General features: G+C 41.4%; 1 protein-coding gene across 2 annotated transcripts in view; it reads left to right on the forward strand.

Annotated features, from left to right (window-relative positions):
- The window catches only part of mbtd1 (mbt domain containing 1), a 70011-nt gene that overhangs the window by 23328 nt on the left and 23650 nt on the right, over nt 1-23033 (forward strand). For both annotated transcript variants that reach the window (XM_052032828.1, XM_052032827.1), the window contains exons 2-11: nt 7668-7869; nt 9928-10061; nt 12384-12501; nt 14356-14438; nt 15507-15624; nt 16415-16549; nt 18091-18179; nt 18708-18942; nt 19677-19732; nt 21935-22039. In XM_052032828.1, the coding sequence (XP_051888788.1) occupies nt 7716-7869; nt 9928-10061; nt 12384-12501; nt 14356-14438; nt 15507-15624; nt 16415-16549; nt 18091-18179; nt 18708-18942; nt 19677-19732; nt 21935-22039 (1227 nt within the window). In that variant the 5' untranslated portion in view covers nt 7668-7715. The remainder of the gene's footprint in view (nt 1-7667; nt 7870-9927; nt 10062-12383; nt 12502-14355; nt 14439-15506; nt 15625-16414; nt 16550-18090; nt 18180-18707; nt 18943-19676; nt 19733-21934; nt 22040-23033) is intronic.

A 23033-nucleotide genomic window follows, 5' to 3' on the forward strand; every position in this document is an offset into this window, starting at 1 on the left:
ATCTAGCACCTCCGGACCAATAATAGACCAACACACTTGTAATTCGTCTTCGTTGTAAATCCTACACAGTAGCATAATTTTTTTTAGTGACTTTAAAGAGAACGCAGGAACAGGGCCCCAATGAGTTTAAAGGGACTGCGGGAAACAGGGCCCCGGCAAGTTTCAAGGGACGGCAGCCGCAAACACAATTTGACCATAACAAGCCTTTGCTAACTTGCTCACACTTAATCCATTTTCCTCCAGGTGATAATGTTTCTAAAAGCTTTCCCATGACTGAGTTAAACTGACTGGTCTGACATTGCTGGGCTTTGTCTGCACTCTCATTCTCATTCAAGTTCAAGTTTATTGTAATGGGCATACAAACCCAGGATATAAATGCCATGAAAGTTAGCTTTTGCAGCAGCAGCACAGTACAGTACAGACATAAATTAACATAAACTTAAATTAACATAAATTATACATAACTTAAATGACAAAATAAGCATAACGACATTAGTGCAAGTTGAGAGAGAGAGAAAAAGAAATATAGTCCGAAGTAGTGTTTGGGGTTTTTTAGGTTGATTCAAGAACCTGATGGCAGTGGGAAAGAAGGTGTTGTTGAACCTTGAGGTGTGGCAAGGTCCCGTACCTCCTGCTCGATGGCAGCATCGAGAAGAGGACATGGCCCAGATGGTGGGGTCTGTTCTCGGCCTTCTCCACTGCCACCTTTCCTATCCCTGCCTCCACCTGGTTCAATCTGCCCCTTCCCTTCCTGATACAGGGTTTCAACCCGAAATGTTGACAATTCCTTTAGCTCCACAGATGCTGCTCGACCCGCTGAGTTCCTCCAGTAGATTGTTTGTTGCTCTCGATTCCAGCATCTGCAGTCTCTTGTGTCTCCGTCCCTTCCTTATTTGGTTCCACCTATTCTCTACCTCTACCCTCCCATTCCCCTTCCCCCAACTCCACCTGGTTTCAGCTGCCTATATTTTTTTTAATCCTAATCTTTTCCCACCTATCACCTATGAGCCTGTGTTTCAACACTCCCCTCTCCCCCTTCCCACCTGATTCCATCTGCCCATCATTCTGCCCTCCCTCATCTAGTTCCACCTGTCAGCCTCTGTCTCACTGCTCCCTCTCACTTCTATGTACTGGCTACCTTCCTTCTACACTGCAGCAGGGTCTCAACCCAAAACCTTGACCATCCCCTTACCTCCACAGATGCTGCTGGACTTGCTGAGTTCTTCCAGTAGTTTGTTTTCGCTTGAGTTGTAGCGAAGGGTTGCTTTACTGATGACCAGATTACTGATGACCTGTGACCAATGGTGTACCATAGGAATTGGTGCTGGGACACTTGCTCGTTGTTATATACATTAACAACTTGGACGTGAATGTAGGAGATTAGTAAATATTCTGATGGTGGTGTTGATCGTGAGTAAGACAGACTTGGGTTACAGAATGATTCAGCGGGTAAGCTGGGCAGGGCAATGGCATTTGGAATTTTCTTCTGACAGTTGTGGTACATTTTGGGAATTGTTAAAAGGGTAGGACGTGGTGGGCTGAAAGGCTTGTTTCTGTGCTGAATAACTCTCTGTCAGTCCTGAAATGCATCCCATCTGGCTATTACTCCAATTTCAGCCAATTTTAATATCTCCATGCTCTTTAGTTTTAACGTGTCTAGTGTCTCAACTGTCTCCTCCTTCAGTGTTATTTTGGAAGCACCCTTGTCCCTGGGTGGGACAGATGCAATAATTTATTTTGTACCTTAAACACTGCCCTCAGCATTCGTGTTATAAAATTAGTGCAAGTTCATGTACCAGTTCCTGTTTTTTTCCTTAGTAGAGCTCTCTCTTCCATGTACTACCCTTTTGATATTTGTACGCCTACAGAGCACTTTTGGATTCCCATTTATGTTGGCAGCTAACCTTTTCTCATATATTCCCTTACATTGGGGTCAGGCCCTTTGGCCCACTATATCTGTGACCAACCATCAAGTACCTACCTATACTAATCACATCTCCCTGCACTTGGTCTGCACCCTTGGCAGTTCAAATGCTCATCCAGATGCTTCTTAAGCATCTGGTTGATGGAATCTGGAATTCAGCCAGTGAGTTCCAGATTCCACCCACAGTCTGGGTGTGGAAAAAATCTTCCTCAGATCCCCTTTAAATCTCTTGCTCCTCCCCCTAAACCCATGCCCTTTTGTTTTGGACACCTCTGCCATGGGGAAATGTTATTACTATTTACTCTGTGCTTCTAATAATTTTATAATATCTATCACAGTCTCCTCTTCATCCTCTGCTCCAAGGAAACAAACCCAGTCTATCCAGTTTCTCCTTATAACTGAAACATTCCATTCCTGGCAACATCCTGCTGAATCTCTTCTGCATCCTCTCCAGTGCAACCACGTCCTTCCTACAGAGTAGTGACCAGAACTGCACACACTATTCCAGCAGAGGCCTAATCAATGTTTTGTAATGTTGTACCAAGATCTCTCTGCTCTTAATGCCCTGGCTAATGAAATGTTTTATTTGTTTTCTTCACCACCCTATCTATCTGTGCTGCCACTTTCAAGGACCTATGGACTTGTACACCAAGGTCCCTCGTCCATCAATACTCTCTGGGTCCCTACCATCCTACCATTCATGGTATATGTCCTACCCTTATTAAATCATGCCTCCCCCCACCCAGATGCATCACCTCACACATTGCAGAATTAAATTCCACGTGTATTGCCTACCCAACTTACCAGCTGACCAATATCATTCTGTAGCCTAAGACTACCCTTCTCACGATCAACTTTGATTTCTTTGCAGTCATTTTGGTTCTTGTGCTGTTTACAACCCATGGGGCATGAGCAGACTTTTTGTTTTGGTTTTGGAGAAATTCCAGAAAATTATCTTGGACATATTTTATGAATCCTTCACCTCTCAGCTTTTAACACTATTAGTATCCCAGTTAACATGTGGAGAAATAAAGTCCCCCATTATAACTAACTTATTGTTTAAGTATTTTCTGTAATCTCCCTGCATATTTGCTCTTTGTGCCTCTCCCACTCATTGGTGAGCTCTTGACTGCATCCAGTGGTGCAATATTCCCTTCACTGTTTCTTTGATCTAACCAAATATGTTCTATCGTGATTCCCTCTGTCTTCCCCTCTCAACAGCACTATCATATTCTCTTTAATCAACATTACTACCCCCTTCATTTCTTTCCTTCCAAGAGCAGAGAATTGACTCGTGTCCTGACTCCTCGTAGATTCTACACCTCTTGGACTGTGATCAGCAACTTGATAGAATAGTCGTAACTCTCCTGGAACTGCTACAGTTGTCCTGATTACAACCCAGCCATTGGATTGAATGTCCACTCCCTCCACCTTTTGCATAGAGTGGCTGATGACTGCAGGATGCATACATAAAATTATCACATAAACAACTTGGAGTCATAGAGTTGCAGAACATGGAAACGGACAATTTGGCCTACCATGTGCATGCTGGCCAGTTGGCAACTTTGTCCAACTGCTCTATAGTTGATGCATAGCAGAGTAGTCTTGCAACCGAGAAGGAAAATGGCTACAAAGTCATAGGAATATTGTTGCTTTATAGACAAGCTCTATCCTGAATCAGTCATAACTTTAATTATTGCTCATTATGAAATCCTGGAGTTCCTACCTAATGTCATGGGAAATCATCGGTATAAGGATCACAGAAATCCACGGTGAAGGCTCACCTCCACTTTGGGTGGAATGGTCAATAATAAAGCTGTTTTATTAATTAATTCCTTTTCCACCACCTTTACTGGTGAATTCTGGATTACTGCTGCCATTTAAAAAATATACTCCTTTGCTTTTGCCTGTTACTTTGAACCTGTGTCACTTGGACCATGAACCTTCCATTACGGGGAACAGTTTCTCTTTACTTACACTAATTAAACCCCTTGTTCTTGTGCAGCTCTATTTAATCTCCTCTCAAATTTCTTTGTTTTGAGGAAAACAGACCTGGCTACTCATGTCTAACCTTGTGGCAGAAATCTCTTGTTCTTTGAGTTGTAACCAACTGATCTTATTATCTAGTACTAAGATTCCAATGAGTACTTTACTTTCTGTAGAATACAGGTCAAATTTCAGTATTCTTCTCACAGGATAACCTTTTATAATTGGTATCATTTTTGCTGTGTCTATAGGAAGTTAATATTTTGCCTTTGAATCTTTACCCTTTCACAGAGTAATTGCATTCTCTAACTAATTTTCTCTGTAACCTATTCTCCCCACGTTCCCCATTAACTCCCCCACATCCTGCCACTCACCTACATACACAGCAATTTACAGTGGCCAGGTAACTTACCTGCCCACACATCTTTCGGAATGTGAAGGGGGAGGGGTGGTATGGAGGAACTCCATGCAGCCACGGGGACAATGTGCAATCTTCACACAAACACACTCGGAGGTCAGGATTGAACCCAGGTCACTGGAGCTGTGTTGTAGCAGCTCTACTTGTGTCATTCCACGTATGTTAAGCATACTAGCTGAAGCTTCAAAGTTGTAAGGTACGAGGTAAAAAAGGAAATAGCAGTAGGTGCTAGGTGGAGGCACATTATGGTGCAATTTAGAAGTTCACTGGGACTCCTTGAGTGTATTCAGAGGCATGGAAAGTAGTGATATTTCTGTATGATCTCAAACTTGGCTGTGGCAGTTTCTTATATACTGACTGTTGTCAAATGAGAAAAACTGCAGATGCTGGAGATCCAACATAAAAACTGAAAATGCTGGAAAATATTCAGGAGTTCAGGCAGCATCCCTAGGAAGAGAAACAGTTAATGTTTTGGGTCAAAGACCCTTCTTCAGAACTGAGAAGGAGAGATGAAAGCTCATTAAGCTGCAGGGAGGGTGGGGGAGAGATGGATGTCTCTGATGGGGTAAAACTGCAATGACCATTGGGATAGGCTGAAAAACAAGGAAATCTGGTTAGTGAGTGAATGTGAGCAGTTAGAGAGTGAGCATATCGACAAAAGAACATTGGCAAGGAGCCTATGTATGGTCTATATCCATCCATTCCCTGCCTTTTCATGTGCCTTCTAAATGCCTCCTATAAATGTTACTATTGTATCTGCTTCCACCACCTCCCCAGACAGTACATTCCAGGCACCTACCACTTTGTGTGTGTGTGTGTGTATATATGTGTGTATGTAAAAATAAATAGAACAAATAACCTTGCCTCGTAAACCTATTTTAAATTTCCCCCTCTCACCATAAACCTATGCCCTTTAGTATCAGACATTTTGACCCTGGGAAAAAGACTCTGACTATCTACCCTATCTCTGCCTCTCATAACTTTATAAACTTCTATCAGGTCTCCCTTCAGCTTCTGATACTTCAGAGAAAACAGTCCAGGTTTGTCCAACCTCTCCTTATGGTTAATGCTCTCTAATCCAGGCAACATCCAGATGAACCTCTTTTGCACCCTTCCAAAGCATGCCATAAACTGCCGTTACCACCCTATTCATGTGTTGTTACTTTCAGGGAGCTCTGGGCTTGCACCCCAAGATCCCTCTGTAACATCCCTGCTCCTAAGGGTCCTGCTATTTACTGTATACTTCCATCTTACAATTAACCTCCGAAGGTATAATTCCTTGCACTTGTCCAGATTAAACACCATCTACCAAGTCTCTGCCCGTATTTCCAACTGATCTATATCCTGCTGTATCCTTTGACAGCCTTCCTCATAATCCATTACTCTGCCATTTTTTTGTGTTGCCTGCAAACCTTCTAATCGGCCCACCTACATTTTTGTCGAAATCAATTACAAACAAGAGAGATTGCTTGTTGAAAATTGTGCTGTTTCTGTGCCTGATTCTATTCTGTGCCCGAATGTGATAAACTGGGATTTTGTATACGCATCTTTTTAAAGAAAAAGGCATAAACAATGCTTTGACCCATTGGGTAGGGAAATTTAGTTGAAAATATAAGAAGTTTATTGATGGTAACCTCAGTACCTTGTACACAGCAATGAAATGAAAAGTTAGCAATGATTATACTTGAAGTGGATAAACATATATGGAGAATATTCCAACACTTGCTTATCACTGAAGTTTCCTTCAAGATTTGTGTGAAGTGTAACTACATCTGCTTGGGGAACTTGTTCTTGCTGAGAAATGCACCTCCACTTTCTCACAATTACCAGTTCTTTTGCCGTGATCTAATGGAGAACGTAGAAAGTGAAATAAGTACTTTCCATTTTGTGGAAAACTTCCTCATTTGCACCATTGCTCTAGATTGCTGCCAGCTGAGGTCCAGTGTTGGTATCTTCCTGCTGCATCAAACATTAAAATGTGTGTGCTGCACAGAGAAAAAAATCCAAAACAAATTATTTCTTGGGTCACAAAACTTTGTTGCTGATGGGGCATATGTGCTGGTTGGGGTGTTACTGAGTGTTTGATTATGCACAGCCTAGGCTCTTGTCTAGAAGTTTTGTTGAATATATTTCATGAATTTATTCATTTCACAGGTAAGGCCAGCATTTATTGCTCATCCCTGAATTTAGGTTCATTTTGGAGGGCAGTTGAGAGTCTACCAGATTGGTAATTGCATATACAGGCCAGAGTGGGTAAAGGTGACAGGTATTTTTCTCTCTGAAGGACAGTAGTGAACCATGTGACTTTTTTATGACAACCTGGTAGTTTTGTGGTCATTATGCTACCTTTTTAAAAAAAAATCCATATTTATTTAATTGTTTGCATTTAAACTCTCCAGGTGCCGTGATGGGATTTGAAATTGTCTCCAGCTTCTTGTGCCATGTTAGTCCATGGGATTAATTTCTATGCTGTTTTTATGCTGATTGCCAGCCAGTGATTCCTGCAGGAGAATGTGGATAATTGGCAGTCTAAATTGGGTTCAACTGTGATTTTGGTTCTCCCTGCTGTCCTACCATCCCATCCCCTATTGGTTGTCTTTAATCCTTTGGTTGAGAGGTTGAAGGATAATTTGTGCTTATGGGGCAACTATATCCACACTGGGAAGGAAGCAATACGGAGACAAATTTAGGGCAGTTTCTTCGTATTGGAAGATGGGGCTTGGAGTGTATTTGAATGGTTTTGGGCTAACTTTGTTGCCTTTAACTGTAAAAGAGCTTTGATCAAAATGTTTAATTTTCTAGGATCTTCTCATTTCAGTAGATGCTATCCACACACCTAATTGGCATACACATATATTGGGTCACCACTGAAATCTTGTTACCACTTCAAACAAGTGAATAGAATTAGAGGTCAGTGATCAACTAGGTAATTGTCAAAGTGCAGTACGGTAATGGTAGAATTGAAAGTTTGCTTTGATCCCTACCTTCCTCCAGGCAGTGAGTGAGCAAATTGTGGGAACCAAAAGTGGAAAGATCACAGGCAGAAAAGTGTTGTGGATGTCTAAAAAAAAAGGGATTAAGTTTTGGTTTTTTTTTGCTGCTCTTAAGTTTGCTGTGAAACCTGTGCTTAATGTGAATGTGCAAGCAGAGAGGGAAAATTGGGACTTGGTAATGCTATAGATGCAGTTGTCTTTTCCAAATTATTGTTTTGAGTGAGATTAAGGGAAGCTTACTAAGTCCTTCACAGTCTTGACCTGTGAGCATGAAAGCCCCTCGTGCTCCTGAAGTGTTCCATATTATAATGGTATATTACTGAAATGTTTTATTATTTGTTTGCAGACTGAGCACTCTCCACGGTCAGAGAGGAAGAGGAGAGATTCATTTGGAATGTTTGACGGTTATGACAGCTGCAGTGAGGACACCAGTAGCAGCTCCAGCTCTGATGAGAGTGAAGAGGAAGTGACCTCAATACCGGCCAGCTTACCACTTATCAAAACCAATGGACAAGTCTACACGTACCCAGATGGCAAATCTGGAATGGGTCAGTCACAGGCTTCTCTTTTGGGTATTTAGCTAGTTCTTCTCATGGACTTTTGGGGACAGGCAGAGTACCACAAAGTTGTTTGGAGTTTGCTATACAGACTATAATTGGATCCAGCTCTTCCTATTCAGAATGTTGTATTATATGTCTTAGTACCCAGTTAGCTAGCTTTTGAATTTAAGTATATTCATGTTTCCTACAAACACACAAAGCTGATGACCCAAACCTATTTCCTTTGTGTGAAATCTGAGCCAGAATGAATGAATTAGACAAGGTTTGATAACATGGAAAAAAAAGTTGTCTTCAAATTTCCTGATTGAGCATTAACTTCCTGAATCATCAGCTGTTTGTTCATCATGTCATTGTTGTCTCACAAGCTAATAGCAATAAGGAAAAAGAACAAAAACTGATCAGCAGCATAGGAAGTGTCCCCATCACACCTTTGGAACCCTGTGTGTACTAATTTGAAAAAGAGGACTTTTAAGATCAGCAGCATGGTGCGACAGCTTTTGGAGTAGCCCATTGTTCATTTAAGAAACATTGAGGGTTGGTTTCATGAGAAACAGACTTGGACATTAATAGGAGAGAGAGTTTTCCATCTGTGGAACAGCAGAGCAGCATTGGTCACCTAAGATTGCAGTTCATTTAACCTGGGTTTGAATGGAATTTCGCTAATGGGGTGGAAGTTTCTTTTGACTGGCTCCAACGGTCATAACTCATTGCTTGGTGGGTGTAGCTGCACAGCATAGGAGACTTGCTGATCTTGCTTTGGAATCAAAGTAAGACTAATGGAGAGAAAATGGCAGATGTACCACAAGCTTGTAATTGGAAAAACATTTTATATGCAGAGGCTTTACATTGCATCCCATCTCTATGGTTGACCTGTGGGTTGGTTGCTGGTACCAAACTTCTTAAAGCATTGAATTCTGTTAGCAATTGAAAAAAGTGACACGGTGTTTTATTCCTAAATATTATTATAAATTTTTTTCTTCAAATTTATATATCTGATCTGTAAGGGATGAAAAGTATTGAGGAGAAATCCATTAGTTCTATTGTTATCATTTTTTGGACAGCATTTGACTGCATTGAATCGAGTTGTCTGTTACTCAACTGTCACTTTAAATTTGATGAATTTATCTCCCCTTATTTGGTGTTCTGGCCCAGCAGTGTTTATCTCTCCATGGGAAGTGATGTCTATCTTTGGCAATACTTGAATATCATTTACTCCTGTATTAGAGCAATTTTTTATAAGATGTTAAGATTTTAAATAATTTTATTATTTTTTTACTGTACAAATAATGCAGAGGTTTATTTTCAACACGTGCACATTTGTGGGGGAAGGGAGAAAATAATTTTGTTCATTACCACAAGAGGAAGTGACCCCTTTAACAGTTCACCCAGTACATTCAAGACAGAGTAAAACAGATATGGGGATAGTACAGGTTAGTGGCACTAAGGTACAGGATCAACGATGATCTTATTCAAGTGCAAAGAGGGCATGAGGGTCAATGGCTTATTCCTGCTATTATTATATTCCTGTGTCCTACCACCATCCACAGCTGCTGATCCATTGGCTTTAGTGTCTTGGAAATGTTGATCATGATCCATAGGCCTTGCACTGTAGGTGGTAGTTCCATTGCTGAATCTGCTGGATATGAAGAGCAATAGTCAAAAACTTTCATCTTTACTTTCAGCACTAAGCCCTTATAAAATGTCCTTAACATTTGCATTAACAGTTTAGCTTTGCAACACTCTGCATTTTCCAATTCCTTTTTGGCATATCTGAGTATGATGGGCCAGTTGAGGCAGTTATTTACTGCAGACCAATGTCTATTTGTTGGCCTTTTGAGGCTGCTTTTTGCCTCTTGTAACTTATTCAACCAGCAATATGAGTAGACATCCTGTGACTCTGAAGCTATGTCCCTGAATTAAAGGAGCAGTTTTCTAGCCCAAGGTTTTAGATTTGTTTCTTTTTAAAACGCCTAGTTTGTGTGGCTGTACAAATGAACAGTGACCTCTTGTCATCATTGTTTTTTGATTTTGTGCTGTGTTCACCAGCCACCTGTGAGATGTGTGGAATGGTTGGAGTGAGGGATGCTTTTTATTCCAAGACCAAACGATTCTGCAGTGTTTCCTGCTCCAGAAGCTACTCATCCAATTCAAAAAAAGCCAGCATTTTAGCTCGACTTCAGGTAATTTTTCCATTTCCAGAATGTAATCTGGCATTGATTTGCTTGTATGTGTGGTATGTTCACTCCAAGTATATCCAGTGATTTCAGTTACATCAATTTTTTCACATGAATGGGAACCAGATTTCTGTAAACGCAGCAATACTTAGTCAGTGGAGCTTGCTTTCTGAAATTTATTGATCCTCGGGCAGGCCTGAATTTTCTCTGATGATCTAACTTTGCGAAGGGGTTTATAAAGGCTATAATTAACAGTTTTTATTAGCAAAGCCATCCTACTGATTATAATTTAAAGTAACTTATAGTTATTCTTTCCTGAGATAATCATCCCTTATAACCTTTTTTAGTAGATTCATTATTTATGGAGTTTCTAAAAACGTGTGCTTGGTTGACATGTGACAGGAATTGATTGTTTGAACCATATCTTTCACAGCTGTATCCAGAAATTTAGTGCTGCATCTACAGCACAGTAGAGGCCCTTCGGCCCACAATGACAATTGGAAAGGAATCTATTATAGGCAATTCTATTTTAGCCATCCTCAAGGATTTATTGTTCAATAAAAGTCACGGCAGATTCTATTTTTAGGCTCTCCATCTGAAATTTTGTGATTGGGGAATTGTTCCTCCTTTTCCCTGAAGGATAGTCTGTGGCACGCTTGGTGTACAGTCCTGATCGATAGCCATTCATTAATTAAACGCTACAATAATCAATGATCCTCTGCCAGCTTCTCAGTCTGATGACTCCTTGTCCCTTATCTGTAAACCACAAAACTACTACTTTTTGAGGATCACAGTGATAATTACTTGAGGCTAGTACAGTTCATTGCTGTTCAGGCAGGTGTGATTTCTGCCAACAGGTCTGTTGATGTATGATTACAATGGCAAAACCAGTAATTCCAATCAAGTTTTTTTTAATGTGAGTTGTTCTGGGGCAGATATTACATTGTTCTTAATGTGGAAAGGATGGAAAGACCAGGCTTGTATCCAGTGGAGTTCACAAGGGATTAGATTGAAACATTCAAGATCCCGAAGGCTCTTGACCAGATGGGTTGGAGAGAATGTTTCCTCATGTGGGAGAATGTAAGACCAGGGATCACTTTTAAAAATATTGGGTTTGTCCATTCAAGACGGTTGAGGTAACACATGAGGTTCTGCACTTGCTGGAATCTGGAGCAACACACAAAATGCTGGAGGAACTCAGCAGGTCAGGTAGCATCTATGGAGGGAAATGAGCAGTCGATGTTTCGGGTCGAGACCCTTCATCAGGACTGGAAAGGAAGTGGGCAGGAGCTGGGATAAGGAGGTCAGGGGAGGGGGAGGAGAACAGGCTGGCAGGTGATGGGTGAGTCCAGGTGTGAGGGGAAAGGTAGGTGGGTGGGGGAGGGGGGATAAAAAGTAAGAAGCTGAGAGATGATGATTAGAAGAGGCAAGGGGCTGAAGGAGAAATCCAGTAAAAGAGGACAATGGACCATGGAATGAAGGGAAGGTGGTGGGGAATAGATGGGCAGGTCATGAGGTTGGGGGAGGGGAAAGAGAAGGGGTGAGGGGGTCACAGGAATGAGGGAAAACAAAGGGGGTGGGGAAGAGTGGAGGAGTTACCAGAAATTAAATCTATGTTGAGGCCGTCAGGTTGGATACTACCAAGATGGAATATGATGTGTTACTCCAACCTGTCCTTGGCCTTGACATGGCAGTAGAGGAGGCCGTGGATAGACATGTCAGTATGGGAGTGGGATGTGGAACTGAGAGATCCTGGCTGTTGCGGCGGACGGAGCAAAGGTGCTCGACAGAGTGGTCACCCAATCTGCGTTGGGTCTCACTGATGTAGAGAAGGCCACGCTGGGTGCAATAAATGACACCCCCGGATTCACAGGTGAAGCAGTGCCTCACCTGGAAGGACTGTCTGGGGCCCTGAATGGTGGTGAGGGAGGAGGTGTAGGGACAGGTGTAGCACTTTGCATTGTTGCAGGGATAGGTGCCGGGACGGTCATCAGTTGAGAGGGATGGGTGGACAAGGGAGTCGTGGAGAGAGTGATCCCTGCAGAAAGTGTGGGGGGGGGGGGGTGGTTGGGGAGGTGTGAGACTGTTAAGGTGTTTGTTTTCCCTCTCTAAAGGTTGTGAATCTTCAAAGTGTGGTGAAAACAGATTCTTTTTGTATATTTTTATGGCAGATGTAGATAGATTCCTGATAAGCAAGGGCGTGAAAGATAGATTGTGGAGTTAAGGCTGCATTTGGATCATCCTCGATTGTATTAAGTGGTGGAGCAGGCCTACTTCACCTCCTATTTCATGAGTTCACATTACTGTCACTTGCGTTCTTTTTAACAGGGAAAACCTCCAACAAAGAAGGCAAAAGTTTTACAGAAACAGCCTCTAGTGGCTAAACTTGCAGCCTATGCACAGTACCAGGCAAGCCTACAGCAGAACCAAACTAAGAGTAAAGCAGGTAACACATGATCTCTGATACCTTGTGTAGGGCTGAGAATTGCATGTGATTGGGTCAGAGACGAAAAATTGCATTTTAGTAATATTTATGTATTTGGAATATTTTTCCATTTGATTATAACTTTTTATTTATCTTGTCATTTCGTGTACACAATCTCTTGTGAGGTTTTCCTTATACTGATAGGGGGATGTGCATGCAGCTGCTGGCTGTGTGTTGCAAATGTAGCTTTTGGCTGGCCTTGGTTTTTGTTACAAGTGGACATGAGCCCCAGCTGTGAAGAAGGTAACACTTAGGAGCTCCTCATTGAAATTTGTAAAAGTCTAGGCGTGTTTTTATGTATTTGTTTCTTGAATGGGCAAAGGAACAAATTTTCAAGTATTCCTTGCTTCCCATGAGTTTTTCCAGTGAGTCATTAGAAACAGAAGCACTCCTTGTCTCTCGACTCCCTCAATACCCAAAAATATATTGATCTGTCTTAAACATACTCATGAAGAAGTTTATCTCTGTCCTAAATGGTCCAAATGCCTCTTGTCTTGAGACATCTGAGAGGAAAAACTTAATCTACCTTTTCGTGCCTGGTCAGACTTCTTTATGTTTCAATGAAATCACTTCTTATTCTTCTAAATGCAACTGATTATAGGCCCAGTCTTTATATTCTCTCAACTGGCATCCCAGGAATCACTCTGATGAACTTTTGCTGCAAATATCTTTCCTTGGGTAGGAAGTCTAGACTTAATATTCCAGTTGCTTTCTTACCAGAGTCCAAAATTACTGGAACAAGATGACTGTACTCTCGTCCAGTACTCAAACTCTGTTGCATTTAAGGCCAATGTACTATTTGCCTTCCACTTGCTTGCTGTGCCAACATATGTACAAGGACACTAGGTTCTTCTGAACACCAATATCTTACACTCTCTCATTTAAAAAATACTCTGCATTCTGTTTTTTTTCTTAAGTTTGCTATATTGTATTCCATTTGCTTAGCTTGTCTATCCACATGAAGTCTCTCTGAACCTTCCCAGCCCACACTACCAACAAGCTTTGCATCATCAGCAAGCTTTGATATATTACACTTGACCCTTATCCAGATCATTGAAGCAGATTGTGAACCGCTGGAATGCCAGCATTGATTCCTGTGGCAACCACTGTTCACAGTTCACTGTTCCAGCCTTAAAATAACTAATTTATTCCTCTTGTTTTTTTTCTCTGTGAAGCAATCCTCAGTCCATGCCAGTATGTTAACCCCACTCTACATGCTCTGATTTTGTTTAATAATTTCTTGTCTGCCTGTTGGACAGCTTCTGAGAGTCCAAATGCAGTAGATCAATTAATTTGCTCTGCTTTAGTTACCTCAAATTTTGAAAATTTGTCAAACTATGTCCTTTTCATAAATCCATGTTATTTTTAAGATCCTTGTTGCAATTTCCTTAATAATAGCTTCCAGCAACTTTACTGCTACTGATCAGTAGGATCTGAAGTTTCCATCAGTACTAAGATGCTAGTCTTGAGCAGGACACATCTGCTGGAGCCGTAGTTGGCAACAACATAACTGTCCAGCCAGAACCCCTGTCTCTCTTTGCCAGCCATTGATCCTTTGTGCACCAATGTCGAAAGGTGAGGTGGATGAAGTTGTGATGGGCGATATCTACACCCCAACCACCTGTCGGACTTTGTACATGTAATGGCTAATGTATTTGGCAGTGTTATCTTGCCAAGGAATTGCAACAAGGAAAATAGAACTTCTGCAGACTTCCCCATTACGCACGCTACTGCCTCTGTCTCATGCCCTGCTGTTGCTTATGGAAATATTGTCAGTGGAGTTTGTTTTCTCACAACTTTGTAATTATTTTACAGCAATCACTGTAGAAGGCTTTGACTGGGGTCACTACGTTTGGAGCAACAAATTTATTGGGGCTCCTGTCAGCTGTTTCAAACATGTGAGTAGAATTTTGTTTCGCTTACCTGTATATTACATCAATCACTACTGAAATGTAGAGTTCTCCAGTGGAGCACACATTGGTAACGATGAACTTCCATTAATTGATTACTGCTCTCCTGAGTCTCATAGATAGGGATAGTTGGAATCGACATTGGTTTTTCTTTCCCCCTGTTTTCCTCTACCTCCTACCTCACATCTGTTGTTTATCACCATTCTTCTGCTAACGCAGCTAACTGAGTGTTGTAATTCTTTGTGTTTTGCTCAGGTTGTCAGGTTCTTAATTGCATTGTTCTTCTGAAGAAACATGTGTGACTCCATTGGATGTAATTGTTTCCTTTAGAGTTGCCATTGTAAAATAGTCACAAGAATCTTGAAGGGATATAATTAGTGTGTGGGCTAATAGATAGCTGGCAGCGAGTGCATTTGCAGTAAGACCAGTAATTTTATATAAGTGGACCATAAGTATTTATAAAAACTGAAGGCACATCTTAAAAATATCCTGTTGATAAGGTTGTGGTATAATCATGGGGATTCTGATGTCATCTGACCCTTCAATTATGGTTCTTCACTGTAATCAGTTCTAAACATCTTGGTCTTCTGTCGCATTGGCCATGTCCCCAAGTCGTCTTGTGCAACTGATCCTGTTGTGCATTTTTCTGTCATTTGTCTCTCTGGTGCCTTTTGTTTTTCTTGCTCTTTCTCTGTCACTCTTCCTTTTATTTCCATTTCCCACCAATCTCTGATTGACTCACTCGAGGCTTGCCTCATTGGTGTAATTGTTTGCATGACTTGACACTGTCAAAACTTGGTTGAGCCTTAACAAAGGCCTGGTGGTCACTGCTTATTTTAATAGTTGTCATGATCTACTTAATTTTTGGTCTGAAACAAGCATCCAGCATGGACTAATTGTATTATATTTATGTGCTTCTGATGGGTAACTGCAATGATATACATAACTGTAAGTTAATAAAGAATAATGTGTTTAATTGTGAAGTGTGTGCTGACTTTAGCACTGCACCAACAAATACAATTTAGACAACAGCATCATCCTTCTGTTATTGAACAGGTACCTATGGGAACTCACTGGGGAGATATTGCAGAGGGTGTGAGAGTGGAAGTCCCTAACACTGATTGCAACTTGCCTACTAAGGTCTTCTGGATTGCTGGTATCATCAAGTTAGCAGGTACAAGCAAACAATAGTTTCATACACAGTGAATTTGAGGCATTGCTCAATTCTAACTTTTGATGTGATTGCAGCAGTTGAAAAGTGATTGTTTAGTTTGCTGTGTCCTTTATTGAATTTAACTGGATCCTGGTTATTTTTCCTGGGGAAATAGGGTAAACTATCTTCCTCAAGCAGCAAGATGTTGGTGTCCTCCTGATCGGAAGTAAAACATCAAAAACGGTGTGAGAAGTTCCTGGTCTGCTTCTATCTGTTGAGAGTGGGGACTTTAAGAAATTGTGTTATAATTGAGATGAGGAATTTTTAAAAGTTTACTTTCCTTGTTACACTTTGGTAGACAGTAACTGTGCTATGTTGTTGACTGCACAACAGTATTATACATGGGTCTAAAGATAACACTGCCTATCATTGCTGATGTCACACCAATGCTATTTAATTATCCTTCACTTTAAAATCTGTATCCACAAATATGCCAAAAATTTTCTTCCTAGACTGAGAACTGGATTGAAATAGACATTCAGAGTGCAGCAGTGGCTTAGGTATGGATTTCAATGTGTGGGAAGGGACCTGTTTTTTCCTGCATATATAAATATTGTTGGTACTTAAACCGGATGGTGATATTTGGGTGCAGATCTAGGCATGTCATCCAGAATCTATTTAAAATCAGTTCAATCTGCACTGGAAATGTCAGCCTTGCCGCCATTACTGCATATGTTCAGTGTTAACTTGGCTTATGATACATTGAGATTTTGTATCTTGGTCTCAAATGGACATTTTTGTTCTCTCACAGGTTATAAGGCTTTGCTTCGATACGAAGGCTTTGACAACGATTCTAGCCTTGACTTTTGGTGTAACATCTGTGGCTCTGATGTTCATCCAGTTGGCTGGTGTGCAACTAGTGGCAAACCTTTAGTAACTCCTCGTAGTAAGTGTTCTGTGGCACTTGCAGTTCTTGTTTCTATGGTTATTTTCCTGTGTGAGACTCCAATGTGTTGATTCTGTAAGGTGGATTGAAATCTGAATATTTGGGGATGGCGAATGAACAATGAGAATTGGTGTAAATGTTTCTCCCATGTGCCCTGCACTTCTTTGAACCCCATTGCTAATCCTTAGTTCCTTTCTCTGGGAAAGGCTTGTTTGTAATTGTCAAACCGTTTGTGGAAATGAGAACAATGTCCTCTGAGGTGTGCTGATCGGGTCTGGCTTTTCTACTAACCTGCTGTTTTCTACACTCTGGTTCCTTCTGTGCACAGCAAAACAAACATGCAGTGAATAAAGATAATAGTAGATAAATAGTGATTTACCTGTGCTGTCATTAATCTGTCTTGGTTGATATGTTACCTTTTGAAACTATTGTCACTCTATCCTTGCCAGTACAAATTCATGATTTTGTTCTTTTATTTATAATTTGCAACAATTACACTAGATCTCCTGCAGTGGTTGCTCCTCTTCATCATTGCTAACTTGGCCAAGACTTTTGCCTTTGTCTCCTAATCTCTTCAAAATAACTGCAAAACTTGGGAGCAGATCCTGCCAATTCCCAGCTTTACCCCTCTACATTCTCCTTCTGATATTCGGCTTATTCTTTGTTTTGACAAAATTAAAAAGAAAAATCCAAATCCATATAGGCAATCTGAATTCTTTTCAAATGGAGTCGCTTTGTGCTTGACAACAGATGTGCTTCTTTTAACTGCATGAGTCTCTGGACTGTACCTCGGGGATTTTTCCTGTTTGAAGTATTAAAGCATCACATGTTCCCTTTATCCTCCTCACTGAAATTACAAACTTTAAAATATTGTCTGTCTCTATCCATTCTCTTCCTGCACCTCATGGCTACTGAGATTCTGATCCTTGTTCACACACAGTGAGGTTCACCTTTACCGCTACCATCACCACCTGGCAGGTCTTCCATTCAGTCAGACTGCTTTACCTTCGTTTTTGGAGCTTTCATTCCATTTCAAGCGTCCATCTCTTTGGTTCATGCTTGGTTCTGCTGGCTCCCTGTACCTCTTCAAATTGAATTCACAACCCTCATTCTATTTCCAAGTTGTACCATGACCTGCCCCGTGAAATTTTTCTGAATACCTTCAGACTCTTGTGAAATTCACAGCTCTCATACTTGGTTCTTTGTGCCATCTGTTCATTTTGTTCTATCATTGTTGCTCTCTGCACTCGGTTACTCACTCGATTTTCCATCAGAATTCTTCTGTCATTCTTGAACCACATTAGTTGACAACTCTTTACTGTAGATATGTTCACAAGGTGGATTCCACCATCTCAAATGTATTTGGATGTCAAAACTGCACCACACGTGTGCATGGAAAGACTTGCTTTGCATTCAGCTAAATTCATGGGTATTCTGGGTGGAAACTACTGTTGGAGCATGATTCACTTTTCTGTTTTAAATGATATGGAGCATTGCCTAAATACAGCATTTCCTGTGTAATTCTTACTCTTTCATTCTAGCTATCCAACATAAATATACAAACTGGAAAGCTTTCCTTGTGAAAAGGTTAACTGGTGCAAAGACTCTTCCACCTGACTTCTGCTCACAGGTAGGTTGCCTTGTCCTACTCCTGTCTCATTAGCATTGATTTGTATTATTCTTAATCTTATTTCATTCCATATTTCTCCTAATGTTGTCATGCTGCCAGTCTGTCCTTGGTTTCCATATGAAGTCCTGTGACATTTGTGAGCCTTGAGTATGGTTCTGTACCTTGTCCTTGCCCACTGATTTTTAACATGTATCCAGCATTGGATAGCATATCTGGTTGCTCTCTTCTTTAACCCAAGGGTGATGAAGTTTTTAGTAGTTCCCCTCATGTTAGCTGCCCCAATAGTTGCTCCAGACATTGTAGATTTAAATAGGACTTTGTTAAACTTTGTGGCTCGCATAAAGTTAGGAGCTTCTGTCATAATCTTTCATTGACGATCCAATTGAGACAGAGACCATTAACTTCGATTTGTGACTTTGATGGGCAGTAGTTGACACCAGTGGCATGTGTCTATCATTGGTGTGCTTCAGAAAAAGAAATGGATGAAGCTGATTACTTCCCTTTAGTGACGTTCAAGGTGTTTTGCAGGTTGTCGAAAGCATGCAGTATCCTTTCAAGACTGCCATGCGTGTAGAAGTTGTGGATAAGACGCACCTCTGCCGAACAAGAATAGCAGTTGTTGAAAGCATCGTGGGAGGTCGTTTGCGGCTAATTTACGAGGAGTGTGATGATGGGACAGATGATTTCTGGTGTCATATGTTGAGCCCCCTCATTCACCCTATTGGTTGGTCGCGAAGTATTGGACACAGATTCAAACGATCAGGTGAGAGCAATGTTCAAAACATCTTGCATCTTTGAAACTATCTAAAGGATGGGGATTTATTCTGTTATGCTTGGTCAGCTCTGTGTGCATTTGAAGGGTTTGAAAGGTGGCTGCATCATTAGATAAGGGTGAAAGTAGTTCCTTCATGAAAGATTGAATGGGTGGGTTTGTGACACTTGGCTTGGGTAGAAACAGACAGTGTTAATGGTATTTTCCTATCAAGAATGGGGGTAAAATCTGCACAACAGAGCCTGTCAGTGAGGCTATTGAATGACAGCCATTGAGAGGGAGAGGGGATTTTGTGCATGTTCAGTCACTCATTGGTGCACTGATATAGCAGATGGTCTCTGATAATAGACGAACACAGAAGTAAAAGAAGGTGATTGACAAAAGTCCAACAATTGAGGGAAATAAGAAATGAAAAGCCTTTGAGAGGAGAAAGGGCATGGGGGAGGTGGGGGTGACGGAATGGGTGTTGCTAGTAGCATCAACTGTGAAATTTTAATCTGGTTTAAAACTGAGGCTTTAGCTGAAGTGACTGAGGTTGTTATGCAGACATTGGCTGTGAGCTTCCTATCTTGGGGGAACTAATCTGAACCTTTACTTATTTTGCCTAGTGGCAAAGTTGGTTTTCATTCAAGTTTGACTTTGCATCTTGATTGTCGTCTCACATGGTGCTTGACTGCATGCCACCCCAAGATATAATTACATTTTTAACTTACTTTTTCATTCAGATGGTTCAAAGAAACAGGAAGGACATTGTGATGCCGCTGCACAATTATTTGCAAAGGTAAGTTTTTAGAGATGTGGCATTGTGTCCTCAATACTGAGCAGTGTAGGAGAGTTTCAGGTAAAACTTGCTGTTTAGATTTAGGGCTGGCCAGTATCAAGACCATTAACTTAAATGGTGTTCAGACTTAGAAGCTGAATGTGTTTTTAAGAGTAAAAATTCACCACAAGTGAACCTCTGCTGAAGAGTTACTTTGAAGTGCTTATTACTTCATGCAGCAAATTACTATTTGATTGGGTACAATTTAAAAAATTAATGAGTGAATTGTTATAGATTAGATACTTGGTACAATGGTAATGCTTTAATAGACTTGCTGAATGGGTAAATAGAGAGCTCCAAAACACAACAAAATGGCGTTGCTTTTTTTTAAAATAAAAGACCAAATATTTGAATACACATTTGAAGTTGTGCACTGGAGTAAGATTCTCAGACACCTTCGGAGAAAGGTACATTTTGGCATTCTGGTCCAGAAGTTCAAGGCACAAGTGATCCAAGGCACGTTGGCAAACTGGATGCAAAATTGTCTTGGTGATGGGAGACAGAAGGTAGTGGCGGATGTGTGTTTTTCAGACTGGAGATCTGTAACAAGTGGCTTACTGCAGGGATTGGTGCTGGGACCTTTGTAATATAAAAATCACTTGGATGATAGTGTAGGGGCAGATATGCAGAAGCCACAAAAATTGGTGGAGTCTCAGATAGCGAAGGATGTTGTCTAAGGGTACATTGGGACATGGATCAGATGTAAAATTGTGTGGGATGGTGGCACATGCAATTTAATCCAAACAAGTGTGAGGTAATGTACTTTGTGAAGTCAGTTTCTGGTAGGTCATATAGAGTAAGTCCCAGGGATCTTGGGTTGCAAGTCCACATCTCACCAAGTGGTGATATAGATGGATAAGGCAGTGAAAAAGGTGCTTGATGTGCTTGCTTTCACATACTTGAGATTAAGAAGACGTCATTACAGCATTGGTTAGACTGCATCTGGAGTCTTGTGTGTATTTCTCGTTGCCACATGACGGGAAGAATGTGGTAGCAATAGAGAGCGTGTAGAAGACATTCACCAGGATATTGCCTGGAGTGGAGATCTGTAGTTATGAAGAGAGATAGGATAGACTGGGTTTATTCACACATGGATGTAGGAAGCTGAGTGCTGACCTTATAGAGATTTATAGAATTTTATTAGGGGCATAGTTAAAATAGATAGTCAAAATACTTTTCCCAGGGCTGGGTAGTCTAGAACTAGAGGGCAGTGGTTTTAAGGTGAGAAGGGAGAAATTTAAAGGAGATCTGAGGGGCAAGTTTCACGCAGAGGGTGGTGAACATCTGGAACAAGCTGCCAGAAGCGGTAGTGAAGGCAGATATAATGACAAAGTTTAATAGGCGTTTGGACAGGCACTTTGATAGGAAAGGCATAGAGGGCTATGGGCCTAAATTGGATTAGCATAGCTAAGCGTCACAATCAGCATGAACAAGGTGGGCTGAAAGGGCCCATTTCTGTGTGATGCAAGGAGTATGAGAGTGTTGAACGAAACTGTGCAACAGTTATTGAACATAAACCAACGTGGTAGGATATCCAACCATAACTTGTTTCTGGTTGAATAGTTTTGTCCTCAACAGCTACTTGTGCATACATGTGTATGCTTTTGGTGAATATGTTGTATTGCAAGGGTGGCTTTTTCTTCCGCCTACTCTAGGTTGTTTGTAGCCTAATTTTTGCTTGCTGTTGCAGTACAAGTTATTGACTTTGGTAATCAAGTTTGTCCAGTGGCATTGTGGTAGCCTGTAGATGATAGATAAGGATCTTGTTGAGGGCCCTTTACTTCAGGGAGCTTTAATTGTTCCACCACTTAAGTTGAATAAAATGCCTGTATTAGAGAAGGGTCTCTTGCTTATTACCAGGTAGACAATGCAGTGAAGATGAGATGAATTACTAGCTTGATCATTTGAAATGATCTTAAAATAAATATCTAGATATAAAAATCTTTGCTGTGAAATTGCCTTAATCCAACCGGTTCACTGATGGCCTCTGACTGACTTCTGTCCCCATACTTGGGTGGTTGGCTTTTAACTGGCTTTGACTTGGTGTAGCTTCCCAGCAACACCTTGGGATGACATGGAGTAGGTAATGTTCATGTTCTGAGGATCAATTTTTAAGAGTGGCCTGCTGATTGTTGTGATTGTTTTGAATCTCCTAATCTTTAGGTGAAGGATGTGGACCAAAGTGGAGAGTGGTTCCAGGAAGGGATGAAGCTGGAAGCAATTGACCCCCTGAATCTTTCTGCCATCTGCGTGGCCACAGTCAGAAAGGTAAGCTCTTGTCGAAATGTCTACCTTGTATTCTAGTTTCCCCATTAGATTGATTAGGGGAAAACAAGAGACTATAGATGCTGGAATCTGGAGTAAAAAATAAACTGCTGGAAGAACTGGGTGTGTTGAGCAGCATCTGTGGAGGCAAAAGGGATGTGTGAATGTTTTGGGTTGAGACCCTGCATCATTTACTTGGTGAGGAATGGGGAGGGGGGAGATTGTGGGCCATTGCAGACAGAACACAAGTGCTGTGCAAAGTGGTCGCCTAGTCTACATTTGGTCACATCGTGACTACTGAATGCAATGGACCAGATTGTAGATTTGTCTCACCTGCAAGAGCTATTTGGGTCCCTTGGATGGTGTTGAGGGAGGAGATGAAGGGACAAATATTGCACCTCCTATGTTTGCAGGAGAAGGTGCTAGGGGATGGGGGTGGGTGGGAATGGATGAGTGGACCAGGGAGTCATGGAGAGAGTGGTCTCTGTAGAAGACTGGGGGGAGGGGTTGGGGGGAAGCGGTAAAGGGAGTGGGAAAAACCTGACTGGTGGTGGGATCCCTTTTGGAGCAGGCGGAAATGGCGAAGGGTTATATGCTGGGTGCAGAGGCTGGTAGAGTGAAAAGTTAGGACTAAGGGAGCTCTATCACTGTTCTAACTGGGTAGTGGGGTTGTGTTAGAGAAGACATGCAAGAAATGGAGGAAATGTTTGTGAGGGCTCCAATAACTACAGCACAAGGGAAGCTACATTTCTGGAAAAAAGATATTTCAGAAGCCCTAGGGCAGAAAACCTCGTCTTGAGAACAGATGTGGCAGAGACAGAAACTGAGAGAAGGAGATGACCCCTTGCAGGAGATGGGCTGGGGGGAGGAGCAGTCGAGGTAGGGCTGGGAGGAGGTGGGTTTACTGTACATATTGGTGGTTAGTTTGTCTCCTGAGATGGAGAGATCCAGAAAAGAGAGAGAAGTGTCAGAGACACTATAGGCAAATTTAAGGGCA

This window comes from Pristis pectinata, chromosome 18 (genome assembly GCF_009764475.1).
Source record: "Pristis pectinata isolate sPriPec2 chromosome 18, sPriPec2.1.pri, whole genome shotgun sequence".
In the NCBI taxonomy this organism is placed as follows: Eukaryota; Metazoa; Chordata; class Chondrichthyes; order Rhinopristiformes; family Pristidae; genus Pristis; species Pristis pectinata.